Source organism: Dermochelys coriacea, chromosome 1, assembly GCF_009764565.3.
Source record: "Dermochelys coriacea isolate rDerCor1 chromosome 1, rDerCor1.pri.v4, whole genome shotgun sequence".
Classification (NCBI taxonomy): domain Eukaryota; kingdom Metazoa; phylum Chordata; order Testudines; family Dermochelyidae; genus Dermochelys; species Dermochelys coriacea.
In genome coordinates, this window is record NC_050068.2 from 175,902,738 (window position 1) to 175,924,666 (window position 21,929).

The 21,929-nt window shown below is 38.1% G+C and overlaps 1 protein-coding gene across 13 annotated transcripts in view; it reads right to left on the minus strand.

The window, feature by feature from the left end:
* The window catches only part of USP25 (ubiquitin specific peptidase 25), a 148,160-nt gene that overhangs the window by 11,310 nt on the left and 114,921 nt on the right, over positions 1 to 21,929 (minus strand). For 5 of the 13 annotated variants that reach the window (XM_043509267.1, XM_043509290.1, XM_043509320.1 and 2 more), the window contains 6 exons: positions 18,973 to 19,201; positions 16,512 to 16,712; positions 14,595 to 14,734; positions 6,150 to 6,263; positions 3,675 to 3,770; positions 228 to 406 (listed from right to left, as the gene is read on the minus strand). In XM_043509267.1, the coding sequence (XP_043365202.1) occupies positions 228 to 406; positions 3,675 to 3,770; positions 6,150 to 6,263; positions 14,595 to 14,734; positions 16,512 to 16,712; positions 18,973 to 19,201 (959 nt within the window). The remainder of the gene's footprint in view (positions 1 to 227; positions 407 to 3,674; positions 3,771 to 6,149; positions 6,264 to 14,594; positions 14,735 to 16,511; positions 16,713 to 18,972; positions 19,202 to 21,929) is intronic. The other 8 variants (XM_043509274.1, XM_038391739.2, XM_038391734.2 and 5 more) reach the window with 8 other exon arrangements.

A 21,929-nucleotide genomic window follows, 5' to 3' on the forward strand; every position in this document is an offset into this window, starting at 1 on the left:
CTGATATATTGCAGCAAGTTGTTTCACAATTTAATTATGTATTTCTTAAAAGTAGTATTTCATGTTGAAAATTGCAATGTTGTGTAAACCATACTGAAGTGGTGGCTAGGCAAATATATTGTTCATGATGGGTACCTAATACCCACATTATACATACAATACATAAAGCAGAGTTAAATATTGTATCCTTAATAGTATAAGATTAGCACGTCTCATTTTCCCATTACCTTTCATCAAAGCTCAGATTGTGATCTCCAAACTGTTCCAGTAATGTTCTCTCAATTATTTTCTTTGGTGCCTCGTTTTGCATAAAGTAGACAACTGCATGATGCAAACGGTAATCACATTCAGGTGGTGGATCATCCTGAGCCAATTTTAGTAACCGTGCATACTCCAATTTAATTGCCTACATAATTTAACCAAAAATATCAGTTATTTTTTTTTCTAGTTAGCCCTTGACAAGTAAATTATGTTTATTTCTGTGAAGTTAACATCCTCATATTGCTGGCCATGCTACAAGATGCTTAGTAATCCCCCAGCCCTGTCCTACTTAAACATATTCCCAAAGTACCCTTGTAATGGGAGTCATTTAACAATTAAAAACAAAACCGAGGTTGTTCCTCTCTCTGATCATCTATCACTGGCATATGGGCAGAACTTCAACATCATTTTCTCACCTCCTCAGGGAAGATTTAGCTTTTTACTATCCAACCACTTCTCTAGCCGTCCCATCTTTTTCCCAAGGTAAAGATACCGCCTATAAGTCTCTACAGCCAGAAGCTGTATAGGACAATTGCAGCCATTTTAGCCAGTTAATTATTCTGAAAGCTTTCATGTTGAAAAATAGTTTTTACCCACGGTTAAAATGCAAAATGTATTTTCAGAGAATGTTTAATGAACGTATAAAGCTTTTTAAAAATATATTCAAGCGTGATGGAAATGGTTTACACTAAGAACCTAATTATCTGATTTCTACTGAACACAAATACTTAAAACATGTTTCTATCCTGCCTTACAAGGCCTTAACAGCATTTAGTATTTTACACTGTTTTTCCTTTATGCTAGTGTCATAAGAAATACTTTTCCATGTTTCCAGTACTAATTTTTTTAAAACAAATTCTAGTTTTCCTGAAAGCTTTTCAATTGTGCTCATTAACTACTTAATTATGGACTCTGACCACTGTGTAGAACAAAAGAAATTGCTGAGAGAAATGGTGACAGATCCTACTGTATTTCAAGATTTTTCTTCTAAAAAGGTACAAAAATGGTCAAACACTATGGTAAAAAAATGTCAACTCGAACTAGAGTGAATGTATACAATGCCTCTATGCAAGATCTCAACTGAAAGGATCGATTATCAGGACCAAAATAAAGGTCTAATTAAGTCAAGGTAACTATACCAACCAAAAAGGACATCATTTGCTGGTACAGCTATACTGGAATAGTTACATCAGCCAACCCTTTCTAGCATGGACAAGGCCTGAGACAAAAGCACATGATATACACCACTTTACAGACAGTCTACCAACAGAAGAAAAGAACTGTTTCCATACACATTTTTGACTTGACCTACTACAGTAACAGGCATCTTATTTGAGTTCTAAGATTCTTATATGCTGAGCAAAATAATAGTTTTTTCTTTATACAATATACAGAAAATGGGATTACGGTACAACCAATATATCAGAGAAAGATTCTTTCAATTTCTCAAAGGAAGCTATATACAAAAATCCTGAAGAATGATTTGCTAGATTCTGAAAACTAAGACAACTGCCCTACAAAGACTTCAGGTTTCAGTGAAGAAAGAATGACTCATTTCAAGTATGTTTCAACAAGAACAGTAAAGCAAACATATCCTAAAGCAAACTAAAGAAAAAACAGAAAATGATCTTTGTAAGCACTATTATACCTAAAATACCATGCAAAACATAAAATGGCATATAATTTTATTAAGGCACAGAGCAGCTAAGAGACTATGGAAAACCATGCTGAAGTAACATGAAGTTGCACTTAATATTCTTCAAGTTAGGAAACTGAGTCAGCCACTTCACTATCAAATTGCGCATTTAAGCCTAAGCATTAACTGAAAATATCGTACGTATGGTTTTTATATACAAGTCCACCACCACCTACCCCAGAAAGGTAAGCAGAATACAGCTGAGTGTGAAATGGTTCTCTCATCCCATGGGAATTTTTGAGATTTAAAATATTTTCCCCATCTCAAATCAGGACAAAAATTAGTAATCTCTAAAGTTTGTGTGAACTGAACAAAATTTCAAATCAGATCAAACAAAATATTTTGTTTCCATTATGACCTTTTCCCATATATATATATTTCTTACTGTATATTAAATAGAACTTCAAAACAAAGTCATTTCAAACCAAAAAGTGGCACTTTTCATTTGAATTTTTCAAAAAACAGGAAATGCATTGCAAATGACCTTTTCCCATAAAAAAGTTGTTTTGATGAATCTGCATTTTCCAATGAAAAATGTTTAGTTGAAAAATTCCTGGCCAGCTCTATCAGTAAGGAAAAAGCAAACACTCCCACCACACTTTCTAACCAAACTAACTCACTATATATGGTAAGAGTATTGAAGGCTGTATCTGTCTCACCAGAAATTATGCACATTTAAAACAAATGTCAACACACACACATTTCAAGTTCCATTTTTTTCCTTTTAAGATACATAAACACACATTCTCACTGAAGAAAAAAAAAGATTCTGCACTATTTCATGGTGGCTCTTACACTGGCACACGGATGATTCAAAATCTTATGCACTAGCAATTCAGAAAATTTACATATTAAGGAAAACTGATAACATCTGGATATGTTGTCTAAATTTAATGTTACTTTGAAAAGTTAAAGAATGGGCACCCCAAACAATATCTACCCATAATAAATTGCACTATACAAAAGGGATAATACTGACACTAACAAGTAAACCAAATCAAACAATTCAGCTTGTTATTTTATGGAGGACAAGAGTCAGAATAACATTTCTCTGAAAAGCTTTGGTGAACACAGAGATGTTCCCGTGTGAAAAAGCTGGAGTTCTCAGAGACATGCTAGTGGAAGTTTGCATTTAGGTTTGGTCTACACAAGGAATTTATGTCGGTATAACTATGTTGCTAAGGGGTTTGGATTATTCACCCCTCTAAGTGATGTAGTTATAATGACCCAACCCCCAGCGTAGACAGTGCTATATTGACAGGAGGGCTTTTCCCATCGACATAGGTAATACCTATCGGGGAGGTGGAGTACCTATGCCAATAGGAGAAGGTCTCCCATCAGTGTAGGTAATGTCTCCACTGAAACACTACAGTGGTGCTGCTGCAGTGTTGTAAAAGTAGACAAGCCCTTAGTTATGAAAAAGATAAACAATTGCCGTCATTGTTCAAGTTCACACAGCTACCCTTAATATTTCTTAGATAAATGTCAGAAGCTGTGACTAGTTGTATCAGAAGGCTTTATTGTTAACACGCACCCCTAGTAAGATTTCTATATGCTTCTGTCAGGACAAAAGTATTACTAACTGTGGACTGAAGGTAAGAAAAAGAAAACAGACAAATGCCAGAACAATCATAATATGCATTAACAGGAAAAAAAATATTTCAATAATAAAAAAAAGAAATCAGAGGAGAAGTAAAGATTGAAATGTTAGTTGTACCTTAAAGAACCCTGCTTCTGGCCCACACCTGTCATAAACATTCCTGGCTTTACCTATAGCCATGATAATACCTTGCATGTTCGGGGTCAGCATGACCTGCCACAGGGGATTTAAGGTAAAAGTTTTGAATGATTAATATTTTAATGATTTAAGTCAATATGCCTTTAGACTCATGCAACATAAAGAACAACCTACTGCATGCATACATTGGAATGGCAAATGCTTCAGTGTTAGCGTTTATGTTCTGCAAAAGAATAACATTTTTCTTTACTTCTACCAAAGCAACAGCCATATATGATCTAACAGATGTTTACATTAGAATAAAGTATGTACTAATAATTATTCCCAATGCACTGAAAGCAAGAATTACATGAGCAAAATGTCCAAGGAAAGAACAGACTGTTCAACACTGTTATTCCGCAAATACTGCAAAATGAATTAGTACTAACATGAGAACTTGTCTTACTAGCAAGTTTCTATTTTTTCAAATAAAAAAATCCATTCACAATTTTTATGATGCTCAATACTACAAATTTTTATTTTTATCATTTTGCCTTTTTTCCAGATACTTCATAATTTAATAATTGCATTATTACATAAATTATATCTTAAAAATCAGGATCAGGATCCCATTGTGCTAGGTGCTGTACGAACACCAAGAGGACATGGTCACTATCCTGAAGAGTTTACGACAATCTGAATTAAGAAGCAACAAATGTAAACAAACAGGAGGGAAGTGGGAAGGGAAGACAAAGGTAAATCCAGTAAGATTAAGTAGTTACACAAGTTATTTATATACTCAGATTCAAGTTACTTGAAACAACTTTTTGCTGCTTATATAGAAACAAACAGCTCTGTCTCCAAATACCCCTCCGTCTAAGCATCATTGGCTGGCTAATTTCTGGCAGGCATCACAACAAAAGTGAGTCTTTATGGAGAGAGGGCAGAGAGCTTTGGGAATAGTTCAGGGAGGACATCCCATATGTAAGGGCAGCATGTAAAAAAGCACAACTACATTTATGGAAGAAGCAGACAAATGGACACAAGATTAGCACCACTGAAAAGAAGGGGATGGGGGATGGCATTGCTGTAAGACAAAGGCAGATAAGTAGGGAGGGGCCGATTTGTGAATGTCCTTAAAGGTGAACATTAACAACAATTCCCTTGCTGCTAGTCAGGATATTGTAAGAACTTTCTTTAGAGCTGCATTATGTAGGACATAAGGTCACAGGACACAGATATATAACTGCTGCATTCAGATCACAGTGGGTCTGACATCTCACAAATACAATAGTACCAATTTAAGTTTTGTTCTTCACCCCATTCTGCCAATTAAAGTTTCTCACAATTGAGGAGTAGAATATGACTTGACCTACTCACTGCTGCACAGAGAAGTAACCCACCAATACATGGCTCCATGAGTTACTCAGAACATAGGCCCAGGTGCCTTGAGTAAGCAGGCACCATGCACCAGCTATGTCCCCTCTCTGAGCAAATGGACAGGAAGCAGTGAGGTATGGGGTGGACTCCTGGCTCTCCATTCCCACACACGAGCCAGAAAAACTAAGCTAAACTGGGGGTATTGCAATTTGCTACTGATCTAGGCCAGAAAAAAAAAAAAAAAAAAACTATCATCCTTCTGGAGCAAAGGGAAAAGCAGAAAAGAAACGGTTTTGCAGAGGGGTAGCTCTGAGGTTCTATGCCTTTCTGGTCTACTCCTCCAGAGCTGAAGCTTAAGTTGCACCACAAGGAACAACTTAACCTTTAATTTGCTTTTTTAATAGTCATGTCATAGGAATGCAATTGTGAAATAAATGAGAATTTTTAAACATGTCTAATATTTCCCTTTTTCATTAAGCTTTTCTTCTTTAACTGTTACCATTGTAAATTGGAGCCCTAGCATAAAAGGAAATACAATTGAAAAGTCAAGAGCCAGGAAACACAGTTGGCTGCTAATCTGTCCCTAACTCATGCCTCTGTCTAAATATTTCAGCTTGTATCTGTAGGACAATTTGCTCCTCTGAATCTAAAATGTCTAAGCTTGGCAGATAAAAGATGTAGTTTGAACCTTAACTTTATTCAACTGACAAAAACAAGGAAATTCAGAATGTCATTTGTTATTACAGTTTTTTTTTAAAAAAACTGTAAGATAGTCGTTCATAAATATATTTCATAGCCTACACTTAGCCTAAGATAATACTAAACTTCCAATAGCTCAAAGATACAGATATATGTGCCTTCCTATAATCATTTCATACCACATAAAAAATGTGCCCAATTAGAGTAACTGCTGCTCTTTTCTGTAAATTTTTGTTGTGAATTTCAAGAGATCATTAACACAAATTGATAAGCTTTCAGTTATGCAGATATCTGTTAAGCGCCACAATGTGCAAACATGCCAAAAAATTCTCACACCAGGCAGCAAAAGAAAAATACTAGTGTAGCAACTGTGCACAAGACTGCAATCAAAGGTACCTCATCATCATAACCCCCCTCCTCTGACTCAATCACAAAAGTCCCTACATCAGGAATCGCCACCTCTACAACACGCTGGTTAGGAGCTGGTTGAGCTGGGGTGTTATCAGAGCTCTGCAGGAGAAAATCATCATCAGTATGAAAAAGTCAGAAAAAAGAAGAGAAAAGAAAAAACAAAATGATAGACGGATAAGTAAAACAATCTGTGTTGCTGGGATTTGCTAGACTTTACTAGACCACCTGCATTCTCTCCCACTCTTCGGATTTTTGAAAGAAATTCAAAAGGTATGAAAAATCTTAGTGAATTTTACACTCAATGTTTCCACAAGTCTTGGCCTTTAATTTGTCTTAACACCTTTTCAGAAAAGTGATTTTCCTTTTTGCTGTAAAATTATTTGTCACTGTAATGCTTATACCTTCTCTGTTACTGTAGCACTAAAGTGATCTAATGTGTTCTAGTGACAATTTTTTTTACACTAAGGGGCAGATCCTCAGCTGATATAAACTGTCCTAGCCCCACTGAAATCAAACTGTCATGGATGGCTCCACTGACTTCAACAGAGCTATCACAGTTTATGCCAACTGACAACCTGCTTGGATTAGAGTCACGTGGCAATCATGTGCCACAGAAACAAAATCCTCTAACATCTATATTTTGCTGTAAGAACTATAATAATAATTTATATTCTATTAGCACCCAGCAGCCCCAATAAGGAATAGGCCCCATTGTCCCAGACACTGTATATATACACAAGACGATGGAGTTCTGGTCCTGAAGAGCTTACCACTGGAAACTCAGGAACAGAAAAAAGGGCAGGGGACATAAGTAGAACAAGTAAATGATTGTGGTGGTGACTGGCACATGGCTTGTCATAAGTTTTGCTGGGTCTGGGTTTTGTTTTTTTAAGCTGGGGAAGAGCTTGGGTGAGAAGGTTAATATGAGAAAGGGAGCAAAATAAAAGAAGGGGAAGATGGCTGTGCGGAGAAGGGAAGATGAAGAAAGGAAAAGAAGACATTATGGGTCTGTCTGAACTGTACATGCTTATGTAATAGAAGATTACTGAAACCAGCTAATAAAAGTATGTTTGGACCATTAAAACCTGTTTTTAGGACCTAGTTGTTTAGAAGATACAATGCACAGTGTTACTAAACAAGATATTTATACTGAAAAGTTGCTTAATTTGTGGCAGAAAATTTCAGAAAAATGTTAAATACTTAATATTGTCCAAATACTTCTATAAAGGGGTCCAAATACTGTCCAAATACAAGATAAAGGGGGCACAAGGAGACTTAACTTTGCCTCTTTCTGAACATAGAGAGGGTACTCACCATGTGCAGTAACCGGAGTTCTTAGCGATGTGTGTCCCTACATGTGTGCCACTTCAGGGGCATGTGTACCCCTACACCTTTAATCAGAGACTTTTGGTAGCAGGTCTTGTTCGGCTCATGCATGTACGCTATACATCCTTGTGCCCCAACTGAGGATATTCAGAGCTGAACAAACAAATCATCCTCAGTTTCTTTTCTGCTGCAAAGTCCTGCTGAAAAAAAAAAAACTCAGAAGGAGAGGAGGACAAGTAGTGGAGTACCCATAGGGGGACACATCTTGAAGAAGTCCAGTTACTGCACAAGGTGAGTAACCTCTCCCCCTTCGAATAGTAGTGTCCCTATGGGTGCTCCACTTCAGGTGATTCCCAAGCAGTATTCTGACAAGGAGAAGGGAGCTTTGTAACAGTCTAATACTGAAGACAAAACTGCATTGACAGCTACACTATCTGATCTAGAGACATGAACCAAAGTACAGTGGTTGGAGAAAGTATGTACTGAAGTCCAGGTTGCAGCTCTGCACACTTCAGCCACTGGAACATTCTTCAATAATGCCATGAAAGTAGATTGTAACCTTGTAGAATGAGCTAATGCTCTAGAAGAAGGTTGATGTTTGCAAAGTCGTAACAAAAAAAATGATACACCCAGATCTTCATCTTGAAAATTTCTGGATAGAGATTGGTTTCAGAGTAGCAGTCTTGTTAGTCTGTATCCGATGAAGTGAGCTGTAGCTCACGAAAGCTTACGCTCAAATAAATTTGTTAGTCTCTAAAGTGCCACAAGTACTCCTTTTCTTTTTGTGAATAGAGATTGTAGATCCTTTGGATTGGTCGGCAATTGAAACAAGCAATCTGGGAAATGAATGGTCTGGTTAATATGAAAATTGGAAGATAGAATATTTTGGATTTAGTCGCAACAAGACCCTTTCCTTGAAGAACACAGGAAATGGAAGAAGGTCTGTCATTAAAACCTCCAGTTCTCTGACCCTCCAGGCAGAAGTGACGGCCACCAGAAAAAAAAACAAAAACAACCTGTTTTCAGCTACAGGTGAAGCAATGAACACATAGCTAATGGCTCACAAGGGTAATTCATAAGGTAATTGTCAGTTAGGTTTAAGTCCCATATTGGAGTAAGTTCTCTAATTTGAGCGAAAAGATTAACCTCATCTCTGAGAAATCTTGATATCGTGGGGTGAGCAAACACTGAAAAACCTTTGACGAAGGAACAAAAGGCTGTTACAGCTACCCAGTGATCCTTGATGAAGCTCATAGGAAGACCTGATCTTTTTAATTCCAAAAAAGTAGTCCAGGACAACGAAGCAAGAGAGCGGGCAGGAGAAATCAGTCAATGGGTCTTCCAGAGGTAGTAAAGCATGTCACACTTTCTACTGTTTAATAACACCTGTTGCACTTCTGTTGAACAGGTAGTCTCTAATCCAGAGAACCATTGAGGAGTCATGCCCAGAGCCAGAGAAATTCCAGACCGGTGTGAAGTGTCTGACCAGTGTCCTGAGACAACAAACAAGAACTGATCAGAAGTCGCAGTAGTGGACGAGAAGCAAGTCTAATGACATAAGGACATCAAACTTTTCATGGTCAAGTCAGCGCAAACAACATGACTTTGTCTTTGTCTTGCTTGACTTTGAATTTTTGAGAGCAATGGTATTAGCCAATATGTATAAAAAGGAGGCCCTTCATCCATGAGATAAGGAAGGAATCTCCTAGTGATTGGGTTCAGGTCCCCCTTTTCAAACAAAACTTATTGCACTTTGCATTGGCTGCAGTGCAATAAAGTCCACTTCTGGAAACCCTCATGTTAAATATATCCTGCTGAGGACTCTTGAATCCAACTCCCACTTGTAACTCCAAGAGAAGCATCTGCTGAGGTAGTCAGCCATGGTGTTCTCAATACCTGGAAGAGAAGATGATGAGATGACTATCTGGTTAACTATGCACCAATTCCAGAGTTTTATCACTTTGGCACACAGAGTGAAGGGGAACATGTCCCGCCCTGACAACTGATGTAGAACATGCAGGTCATATTGTACATTATGATCGTGACGGATTTGGCTCTGATCAGTGGAAGGAAGAGGGAGCATACCCTCCTGCCTGGTCTCAGTTCCAGAATGTTGATGTGCAGAAAACCCACTTGGGGAGACTATTTGCCCTGGATGATGTGTGATTTGAGATCAGCTCCCTGTCCCTAGAGAGATGCATCTGAAGTGATAATGGTCAGAGGAGCTTGAAAAAAAGGAACTGCCATACAGATCTTGGAAAGATTCTTCCACATTTTGAGTGACTCCAGAATGCAATGAGAACAGAGAGACCTGTCTATCTAGACTATGCTTGTGTGGTGTGTCAGTGGTCCTCAACCATCCCTGTAAACACTGGAGATGTCATCTGACATGTTGGATTAATGAAATCACAAGCTGCCATATGATCCTACAGCTGAAGACAATTTCTTGTCAAGGTTTGAGGACTTAAGAGTCCTTCAGACAAGATTTTCAGGTTTGTGAACATGTCCATAGGTAAGTAAGCCTTGGCTATCATGGCATCTAGAGAAAACCCTATAAAATCTATCCCACTGAACTGTCAGCTAGGGATAATCTATTTGACATAGCTGTTTAGAAGTCCGAGATCTGATATTGGTCTCCATCCTCTGTTCTTTTTGGGGACCCCTTTCCCCTGTGCTGGACCTCATTTTATGACCCCTAAGCATAGAAGGGAGATGACATCTGGTCTCAGCAACTGATTGTGCGTTGGGTCCCTGAACAGAGAAGGGAAAAGTGGGTGGGAGGGAGGGGTGGAGGTAAAATGGATGGAATAACCATCTGTTATGACTTCCAAAACCCATTTGTCAGATGTTATTGTCGCCCATGCAGGATGGAATTGGGAAAGGCAGTATCCGAGTCGGGGGAGGACTGGACAGTGCAGCAGCAAGCCTCTGTGGAGGAGGTGATTCAGACTCCTGATCAAGCCATCAAAACTGGAGCTTAGCCACCGCAGATGGCTGGGATGAAGTAGCTCTGTCAGTAGTAGTTTTCTTTTTGGAATATCTTGGTCTCTTGGCCCAAGGTTAAGGTGGTCTACAGAAAGTAGAAAAGTAAACTCTGCGAGATCTTTGGGCCATCTAACACCTGCTAAATTTCCTTTCATTTATAGGTGTATAGCTCCCAAGGGATCTAAGGACATGTGTATGCATGTAGTGAAGACACGATAAATCGACCTCTGAACGCTCTCCCGTCAACTCTGGTACTCCATCCGAGCGAGGAGTGTAGGTGGAGTTGACAGGGGAACGTCAGCAGTCGAAGATGAAGACACTGAGATAAGTAGCTCTAAGTACGTCGACTTCTGCTACGCTATTTTCGTAGCTGAAGTTGAGTAACTTAGACTGACTTAGCTCACCCCCCCCAGTGTAGACAAGGCCTAAGAGTGGCCCTCGAATACTTCAAAGTGTGAAGGGACTGTCAGTAGAGCCTGAAAATAACTTATGAACTTCTGCAGTAGGCTGTTCCTCCCTATGGAAGCTGCACAGCTGAAGCCCTGGTGCTTATTGCATCATGGTGGAGATGGAACAGGCTACACTATTGGCTGCATCCAAGGAAGTCTGTAAAGACGACTTTGCCGGATCTTAATTTACGATGGTCTTAAATTGTTCATGGTGATCCTGTGGAAAATATTTAATAAAGATTCTAAATTTGCTGTAATTCAGATAGTGATATTTTGACTTGAACTCCTGATGATTTACTATCCTGAACTGTAGTGTTGCAGAGGAGTTTTTGTGACCAAAAAGATCAAGATGCTTCTGGTCCTTGTTAAATGGGATAGCATTGGTTTTGTATTGCTTCCTACCCTCTAACTACATCCACAACCAAGGAATTTGGTGTCACATGTGAAAATAAAAATTCTGAATCCATGACCAGAACATATGGTATTTTTTGTTAGTATGTTTGCATGCAGGGGGTGCTCTGGCAGGAGTTTGCCGGACTGTCTTGGCTGGCTCTAGAAGAGCCTCATTAATTGGAAGTGCCACACATGTTGAAGTTGAGGAATGTAAAATATCCAGGGGTTTATGGTGGGAGTCCAAATCCCTTGTAAGGAAGTGTAGAAGAGCAATTTGTTTCATCAGCTCCTGGAACTCTGGAAAGTCATCTGCCATGGAAAGTGTTGGAGGCATTATAGCCTCATCAAGAAATATTTGTGCAAGATGCTACACCCTTGTCAGCCCTTGCTTCCTGCCCCTCCAGCTGTAGAAAAGTGGGGATCATCTATCTTCCCTGCTCTACAAGTGCGGAGGAGAACACACTCTCCTTGAATAAACGTGAGACACTTAAACGGAAAGCTGTGAATCGAGTCAGATTCCTCTTCCACACATTCTAATGGAGATGATAATTGTTCCCCTTGGATAGCGTAAGTCAGAGAAGTAGAGTGTCACAATGAGAAATGTCTAGAGAGTGACCCAGAAGACCTCAGTAATGAGAGATGCATGGTACCAGTAAGCATTGGAGACTCTGGTTCATTGGAGATGAAGAGGTCTCGTGAGTATCTGAACTCCTCTGGTACCGGAGGAACTCTGCAGGTTGATATCAGCACCGAGGTAGATACTTGACTCGTCTGCATTGAGGAATGAGCACATCCAAGCATAGACTCACATATAACAGTCCGGAGCACTGAATTAAATACTGAGGATAACAAAGAATCTGATGGCACTTGTCTGTTTGCATGGACATGACCACCAGAAACAGTGGTGGTCTTCAGTATTGAGTCCTTCTTGGCAGAGGGATGACTTTTAGAAGCAGTCTTAGAAATCTTCATGATATCAGAAGCACTTGGAGCCTCAACAGCACTCTTTTTGGTGCCTGCGGTATCCGGTGACTGATACATCTTTGAGGAAGATCTAATACGCCTGCTCCTTGTCAATACCATCAGCTCAGATTGCAAAGCTTTCAGTACTGCAGACATGGAGGCAGGTGCCTCAGCCCTGGATGCTTTCGGTGACTGGGATCTCAAGGTGGCCAAGATAGCATAAGTCTTCTCCCTTGCCAGGTGATCCCGGCATACCTCAGAAAATACAAGTCCGAAATGATCCTGCAAGTTGGGAAAACACAAGCAAAAGGGAAAGACAGAAGCCCTAAAACAAACAAACAGTGTACAACAACTATGTATATAACAGCACTAAGGCAGTTAGTAGAAGCAGGCATGTGCAGCACTCCATCTTAGACCAAAGGTGGTCAAGTAGGAACTGAGGGCAGTTCATTTGTGCAGCCTTATATATTTTTGGTACGGGACACAAGTATGCGTAGACAGCATAAAGGCCGAATGGGCACTGCAACCAAAAACCTCTGATCAAAAGTGCAGGAGTGCCTGAAATGGAGCAGCCACAGAGACATTACTTGAAGAAAAACTTTCTGTTACAGACTTAGCAATATGAAGACATCTAGGTTTCTCAAACATACAATAAAATTTGAGTGTCTTCTACAGTTAATTCCTCCCCCCAACCACAATTTTGTAGCCCACTGGGACTGTTCATTCCATGTGATAGGCCTGAATTTGGTTCCCTGCAACCCAGCTAGTATGCATCTATCCTAGCGTATCTGGAGGGAAGCCAGCAGACCCAAGGTAGAGGACAAGGGTAGGCAGGATATCATTGAGGACTTTCAAATCCTCATTTTGGGATAACACAAATAGGTACAAGGCACAACATATAATTTTCCCAGTCTGTTTTGCTATGTTGGCATTGATTTTTCTGATTTAGGCTCTACTATTTTGTTAATCACGACAGATGATTTTCTCTGAGAACACAGAAGGCCAGTTAAACATTAAACTAGAAATGTTGGTGACGGTATGTCTTGGTGTCAAGAGTTAGATTAGTTTCCCTTTGATTTTAAACCACAACTCGGCACTGTCTCTGCTCTCTTGACATCACAATGGTTGAGAGATAGGAGAAACACACTTCTGCTTTGATTAAGCACCAATCCAGGATTCCATTTCCACATGTACTCGATCCACACAAGTAACCTAATTCTTGATGTGAAATAGGAGCATTTACTGGTATATATGCTTGCCTGTTAGTTCCTGGGACTAGGTGGGCTTGTTTAGCTCTGGACAATTAGGACTCAGGCCACAGTTTTGTTTTATTTATTTTTGTTGTTTACACTGCTCCACGATGACTTAGCAAGCCAAACTGGGGAAATAAATAATAAACTGACACGTTACATTATTTTGAGCTAAAAAAAGAATTATTCCAATAAAGTTGCTTGTGCTTTCAAAATGTATTTCTATTTATGCAAACATATTTGATCAAATATACCTACAGTTGGTCAAAGAATATTTGCTGAACATAAAATTAATTGAATTTTAGCTTCATAAAGAATTCACGAAGCAGCCTTATTATTTGCACTTCTATTCAGTACTCAAAATTACTTGAAGACTATCTGAAGTGAAGCACTGGAAGTCTTTGGAGGATTTACATAAAAAGTAATTACCCAGTATTCTGGCTGGTGTAACATATGTATTCTAAGTTAAATATATACATGTGATGAATCATGAAGACCTGTTTTGAAGATGTGCATTCAAATACTAAATCCTAGAATAGGACCCTAGTTCCAATAGAATTGAAGCAGGATATTCATGTCTCCCCCCAAGTATTCAACTAACTCTACATATATCCTCCATAAATACAATGTTTAACCTTAAAAACTACATCAACTGACAAAACCTTTCAAGGATACTGACAACTCAAAATCCCTAAATAAATTTTTTAAAAAAACCCTTAATATCTTTTAGTGTTCTGGGAGGAATACTACTTTATATACTCCCATAACAAGAAAATTATTAATTGCAGGTGGACACAAAGACATGTGACCATTATTTAAGAAACAAGATACTGTATTCCATAAAGAAGTATGATAATTACATACAATGTATGTACGTCACCAGTTTTACCCTATCATCAGTCTTTAGGTATACTCCATTTCTTCTGAATAGCGTATAAAGGTTAAGAAAAGGTTAATGCTCTCTTCGAGGGAATAATTTTCTCTTTTAATCAGATATTATAATACCTGCCACTTGCAAGATACGAAGAAAAGAAGGGGTATTAAAAACTTGAAAATATCCTCACCGTTTGCATGACAGTTTCAGGACTTCCATCTTCCTGTTCAGCTAATGCTTTAGTGATTGCTCGTACAGAATCTTCTTTCAAATGCTTTGAGAGATCAGTTCTTGATGGCTGCTCTAAATACTCTGGTTCTCCTGCTTGAATTTAGTGACAAAAAATGTAAGATAAGCAATTCCATTTCTTAACATAGCTAAGTCTATCCACGTTATTTGGATTAACAAGTAAGTGCTAAAGAAATTTGCACAAAAATGCAAGTTATGACAAATAATTCACACAAATCTGCTTTAGATCAATGTTCAAAATTAGTCCCATCTTTTCTAGTTTAAGAAAACATTGAAAGAGCTTAGTGAACAGTTTTAGGATTAGAAAAAGTTTAAAATCATATTTAACATATTTGAATTGCATGTAAGACCTGCTCAAGCAGAACACAGTACCCATGTTGAGCCTCGGGCTGTGCTTCCTGAATCTCCTTGTGGGACTGTGGCCTAAAATATCTAACAGTTTAAATCTAAAAGGTTTATATTGCAAAATAAACATACATTACAATCAATACATTTTACTTTTCAAACAACTAAGACAACACAAATTCCTTTCCATTTAAATGTAGAATCTTCATTAAGAAAAATAAAACAGACTTGCTTATTGCTTTCAGTTAGTAAAACAAAAAAAGGATAAACATCTGCGCGTAAATTTTAAGAGAAATTCATTAAATGTTTTTTTTTTTTCCAGAGTAGCAGCCGTGTTAGTTTGTATTCGCAAAAGGAAAAGGAGTACTTGTGGCACCTTAGAAACTAACAAATTTATTTGAGCATAAGCTTCCATGAGCTACAGCTCACTTCACCCGATGCATTCAGTGTTAAATTAAATGTTTTGTATCACTAATACAGAGAACAAAAACTAGGTTGTTCCAAGTAACTGAAAAACAAGACATTTAGAAGATGAAATCACTCTTCGGAATAAAAAAAAAATGCAGTTTAATGTTATCAGTACACCAATTTTCTAGATCCATTTGGCCAAACTATGATGTGTGTGTGTGTCACTACTAAATGAACATACAATCTTTAATGACCCAAGAGTGACAAGAATGTATGAATGACAGTCTCCCACTATCCAAGCATATCTAGTCATCTTAAGTATTACACTGTAGAACCATCAAAGCTAGAAATGGACATAGACTATTAACCCTACCTAGTCTTTTTCTCTTTGTCAGTGAGGGACTGTCTGAACAATTAGTTCACCAATTGTCTGTTCAGGTCAGATAAGTACCAAGCAGTGGAGTTTCCACCACTGTTCTTTGGAGTCCACCACACCATCCCTAACATTCTCAGTATTTTCCTGGTAATCAGCCTAAAGGTTTCCTATTTCTTAATTTAATTCCATTACTACAATAAATATCCCATATACCACGCAATTGCTCCCTCTCCTTACGGATAAATTCTGCTCTTGCATTACTGTAAATTTAAAGTATCTGAGTACCAGGAAAATTTAGAGAAAGGAGCAAGGAAATATCAATTTCTTAAAATAAAAGGCCAATAGAAGCTGCTAACTACTCTGCACTTTTGAAAAATCAGGCCACATTTTCAATTTTGAAGAATGCATTCAGCTGAGGTGGTACTGGAACTTCACAAGGACAGAAAATTACTCAACATTGATAAGACCATCCTGTAGGCTTTTTTTAAATATATTTTTTTATTTTAATGAGAAAAGAAAACCCCCAACAGAAACCAATGCCTATTTAAAAACCAAACAAACGTCAAATGTGGTTATTTTATAGAATTCACTGTTGAAAACAATTCAAATGTGAAGAAAAATAGTTCAGTATCTTCAAAAATATGACAGTTTACAGCTGGCATTAATGTATACACATGTAAAGTTTTATTTTTGTTTTTCCCCCAACATAAAAAATGTATGCAGACCAACCTGGAGCAGAGGAGGGTGCTGGCATCCTGGATGTCTGAGATGCTAACAACTTTTCCTGTTGTACTTTCTGAGCAAGTTCTGCATCCCATTCTTCTAGTTCTTTTTCAAAACACTTATTGTCTTCCTTGACATAGTCCTTTAAATCAGGAGGCAACGTATCCATTCCAAGCAGCATCTGACCAGTTTCCTTATTAAATTCTTCTGTAAAACCACGTAGTTTATATGTTTCACAGAATAATGAAAGGCAACAGGAATACATGTGGATGAAAGGCATTCAGAATGAGCATTCTTGAAAGCACGCAATATACCAGCGAAATTAAAAAAGCTTGTCTCGCATTTATGCATGCTTCTGAGTTTATCATTTGTCATATGATGGAAGCTTACTCACCTGGAGGTGGAATTTATGAAGCATATTGCTTCTGCAATTTAAGACTTGCACTTGGGCACCATAAGCTCATTACCACCTAGAAAGCCAAACCTCTGGGACTGTGTGCCCCTATGAATCAAAATGTTCACAGCAAAAGTACATAAGGGACCGCGGTCCAATTGCTTTCCATTCCACTTGGTCTTAGTTAGACTTAGAACTTTTAGACTGGCAGAGCCACACGTTGGGGCCAGTGAAGACTGTGGTGGTAGGCCCCTTATGAATCTGGGGATCTAGAAATGCTGAGGCTAATCTTAGTTCTCATAAAAATAACTGAGATTTCTAACTTTTTATCTTATGAAGACAGATTTATATTGCTTTACATTTTTAAGGCTATTACTAGGCTTGGAAACTTGTCACTAAGTTGTAACCAAAAATCCAAGTTCTTCATTGTATTCTCATTCTACACAGTGAGGTTTTGAAGATCCATGTAACCTGTAACAAGTAGTCCTTTGATTTCTGGGACCAATTCACTCATGTCTGGGTGTAGAGAGAATAGTGAAGGCCCCAAGTGCCATAGCACTATAGGCATAAGAAACTCCCATCTGTCCTGTCAGATGAACAGCCAACCTCCGCTGAATAGTCAGTCTATATCATCTGTGGCCACAAGAGGAGACAGTGAAGGAGAATATATATTTTCTTTTAAAACATTTTTGAATTATGATTTAAACTACAAACTAGTTATAAAAAATAGGATTGAGGAACACATGGTCCATCACCACAATTTATTCATAATATAATTAAAGATAGTTCTTGTCTGACCACGATAGACAAGTGTGCGAGCAGTGGGACTGCTTTCTGTCATGTATCTTTGCAGTGAACATTTGTATTCCTGTGGAAGTATACCCATATGCTCCCTAGTCATTGCTTTCTGGTTGGACATGATTTAATGCAACAAGGGATGTGTTCCCAAGAAGTGTTATCTGAAGAGAGAAATTTCAAACTACTTAAGTTTTAGCCAGTCTAATTGGGACTGGCCAACCGGGGCCAGATCAGATAAACAAAACTACAGATTAACTGGAAAATGCAATGCTGCAGTGCCATCTAACAGTTGTTTCTGGCCCTGGAGTCCTGGTTGTTCGATAAATGCAGAGAGCCGGTTAAGGCAGGGTCGAATGAACAGGTGCCTGCTGTATTCCTTAGTTTTGATTTTCACAAGGAAGAACTCAAAATGTAGCTTTGAAGTGCTCATTTTGATAATTTGCTACAAATCTGCTCAGGTTTTTTTTGTGTTTTTTTTTACACTCCATGAAAAAGTACATTAAGTATATTAAGTGGCTGAAGGCAAGAAAAATATTCCCGAGAACATGTAAAAGTGATCTATTCTGTAGCTTTTAACATTTAACTTTTTTGGTTTTACTCTCTGGTATTGTGATGAACCTATGCCCTCACCATGACTTCATTTGGTAAACATTTTATTTTGCTATTTTAATAATGCGGAAGCACTACGTACTGTGACATTATGATACTTATTACTCAAAAGATGGATAGTATTTTTTGCCATCTAGAAAACTATAAACATTGATACCCATGAGCAGAATTAAACATTTCCCTTTCTACTCATTTGTTTAAAACACTAAAGATTCTGACATCACTCCACACAGCAATGCCATCTTTAGGGCTATAACTTGGACAGCGCTTTATCTAAACACCTACAATATTCTTTAGTTGATCTACAATTAAGCAATGTTCACTTTAAAATTGTATAAAAGAAGGATATCATTGTTGCATTTGTACTGAACTCCACAGGAACGTGGGGATTTTTTGGGGGGAGGTTGCTTAGTTTTCCTTATATTCAACAAAAATGCATATGTAACATTTTAGTCAATAGGAATTAAAATAATCATATGACTATTACTTCGCATGTAAATAAAGTATTATATACAAGTTTAAATTTCAAGCTCTTAAATTCTGCTATAATTATATTAACCATAGTTCAGATATTCAAAAAAGTAATAGAATCACTCAGGAAGTCAACACCTTGAGCACAACTTCCACATACTGTATCTCATGCTGAAAATATACTCCAGACGTTACCTTGTATCAAGAATTGTTCCTTATCATTGATATACATTAAACAGTATGCACTGGCATTCCTGTAACCACCAAAAGAGTCACGTTCCAACTCCTCCCAAGTTGACTTTGTCACAGAAATGTCATTATATTTCATCCATCTCCTCTGGTGGTGGTCATAAATGTATGCCCAGTAGTGTCCTGCGTTAGCTTGGCCTTCATGAACGAGTACAGCATGTAACCGATAAGGAACCTAATAGAAAGAAAGCATAATTTAAATGTTGTTGCCATTACAGTAGCAGGAGGTTACTTGCTATAACTGGAGATTCTTCAAAATGCGTGATCCCTATTTGGATTCCAGATGTGCATGTGCATGCGTGCCAAGCACTGGTGCCAGAACTGTTCGTAGTAGCGTCAGTTGTACACCACGCGTTGGCTGTGTGGTGCGTCCAAGTCTTGCGAGTTAACGCCAGTCCCACTTACCAGTAAGGGGATGGAGGGCAGGTATTGGAATCCAAATAGGGACCACACATCTAGAAGAACCTCCAGTTACAGTAAGTAACCTCCTCCTCTGCAAGTGATGGCCTCTATATTGGATTCCAGATGTGGGAGAGTAGCGAGCTGTGCTCGGAATACTGATCTGGACACTTAAAAAAAAAATCAGACAAAGTAACATGGGTTATAAGGAGACTACAGCTTTATTTGCCGAACTAACAATTTACCTGGGTCAAGCACCACTCAGATAATCACTACAAACTTTTCAAAAGCAATTGACTGAAGACAATAGATTCCTCAGAGCATGTTCTTTTTCATTCTTCAGTGTGCAGTACAGACACACAGACCATTTAGGTCAGCTCCATCCCAGAGTGAACACTACTCATCATGCAAACATCACAATTCTTCTACCACTGCCATGTTCAAGTACCATGTCTGGAACTTCAACCAATCAGCCACAAACTTATGAATTCAACCTTCCTTATCTCAATTCTGAAAGTAGCAAACTTCAACTCTAGATTACATACTGTTAAAAAGCTTAACATTAAAAAAAAACCCAACCATCAGCCGAGTCACACGTTTCCCGGTTTAAACAAGTCTTTCCAAAGCATAAATACAAGAGTGCTGCAGCAGAGATAAATAATAAGTCAAACAATGTACTGAGTTTAGGTTCTGATTGTCTGATCATGTTGACTGCATCACTAATAAATTACATAAATGAATGGTTTCCTCATATAATAATTGGCGCACTCAATGCACCAGTTATTGTCATCTGAGTAAATAATTAAGAGAACAGAGACCATCTGCCTGTCAAAGATGGCCAATTTTAGTACTCAAATGGTTGACAAAGATGATACCTATTTAATAAGCCATTTGTTGATAGGCATCTAAGCGTCTTATAATAGAAGAAAAAAATAAAATTTGAAGAAAAAAATAGTCAGGTAAAATATACAGTCAATCTGTACTAAAACATCTGGCAAAATATATAAAATCACTAAGTTTTCACTGGATTCTGCCATCTCTCAATTAACACAAAACAGTAAAGAAAAGAAAAGGAAAGTAATCATCTTGACAGTCTGCACATCTGTTTTTATTTTCCCACCCCACCCTCTACCTGCTCTCTCTTCCTGGATTCATCCCAACCCTGTGATCTTACTCTTCTGCTCCAGCCTTCGATGCATAGAACTGACTTTCTGTTATTGTATGCCAGGTGCTCACCCTCTCCCCCGTCATTTAGCATCCAACTCTTCAAACAATCCCTCCTCCCTTCTTATCATTCCTACATTCCGCATGTCATTAACTATTATCTCATGTCTTTCCCTCCAGTGTGTCTGTCTTGCTTTAAGTGACTTGTTAACTCTTTGGGACAGAGAATGCATTATACCCAAGTTTGCAAAGGGCCATGTAAATTAACAGTAACATATTGTTGGTTTAATAAAATCAGTGATAATTCAGTCACTTCATTTCTGTGTACATCAGAAAGTTGAACACTTACATCTTAAAAGAGTACATCTTGATAGTACCAATATACCTATAATAATTAGGAGCATACAAGAAAACAGCTGCATTTTTATTGTGTTCAGTCAGTGAAGAAACTGCTAGCTAGAGAGAAGCACGGCCAGGTGGAGGGGCCGTCCCCTCATTTTGAGGTAACAGAAGAGGGACTTCATATCAATGTCTAGGCCAGACCATGCCAACAAGTATACGTCCTTGCACTTTCCTCAGTGTCTAAGAGCATGAACTTTAGCTCCTAATCAATGAAAATATTGATACAAAGATTTGCAGCAGATGTGGAGACAAGTCTAACTTTTTACCAGTCACCAACACACATTAACCTCTGTTCACAGTGATGCCTTATTGGACTACACAGTCTACCTTGCCTTCAGTGACTGTAAATAACCAAAAAACCTGCGAGTAAGGCCAAGAGGGGTTCTCCAAGAAATCTGCTTTGGTTTTCTTAGACCAGTAGAATACAAGCATCAAATAAGTTAGCAATGAGACTCTAAGCACATTAGGGACATAGGATGTTAGCTAGTGACCATCTTCTGGCAACACCTATGACAGAATTTGAAGACTTTTTGCAGTAGAGTAGAGATGAGAAGTGTTACAGACTATAAAAGAGTAGAGAAGGAAGAATGATCCACTTTACCTTAAAAGACCTTTAAAAAAAATGGTAAAGTTGTTTTATTTAAAAAAAGTTCAAGGGAAAAAAATATCAATTCTATAAAAATAGCATTAAATATTACTATTATCCTTAATATAAGAAGAGATTTTTAGAAGGACTGAGGATGTTAACGAGTGGCTTTTTAATCTAGGGCAAGCAATATAAGAAAAACACAATGAAGAGGAAAAGATCCCAATGCTATTCATACAGCAATCTTGAGTGCTAATAAGCCAGTCTGATATTAAAAATTTAAGCTATCTTTCAGGTTTATTACTATAAAGATCTAAAGCCTAGAGTGAAGATCTGTGTAGGAGAATGTCTG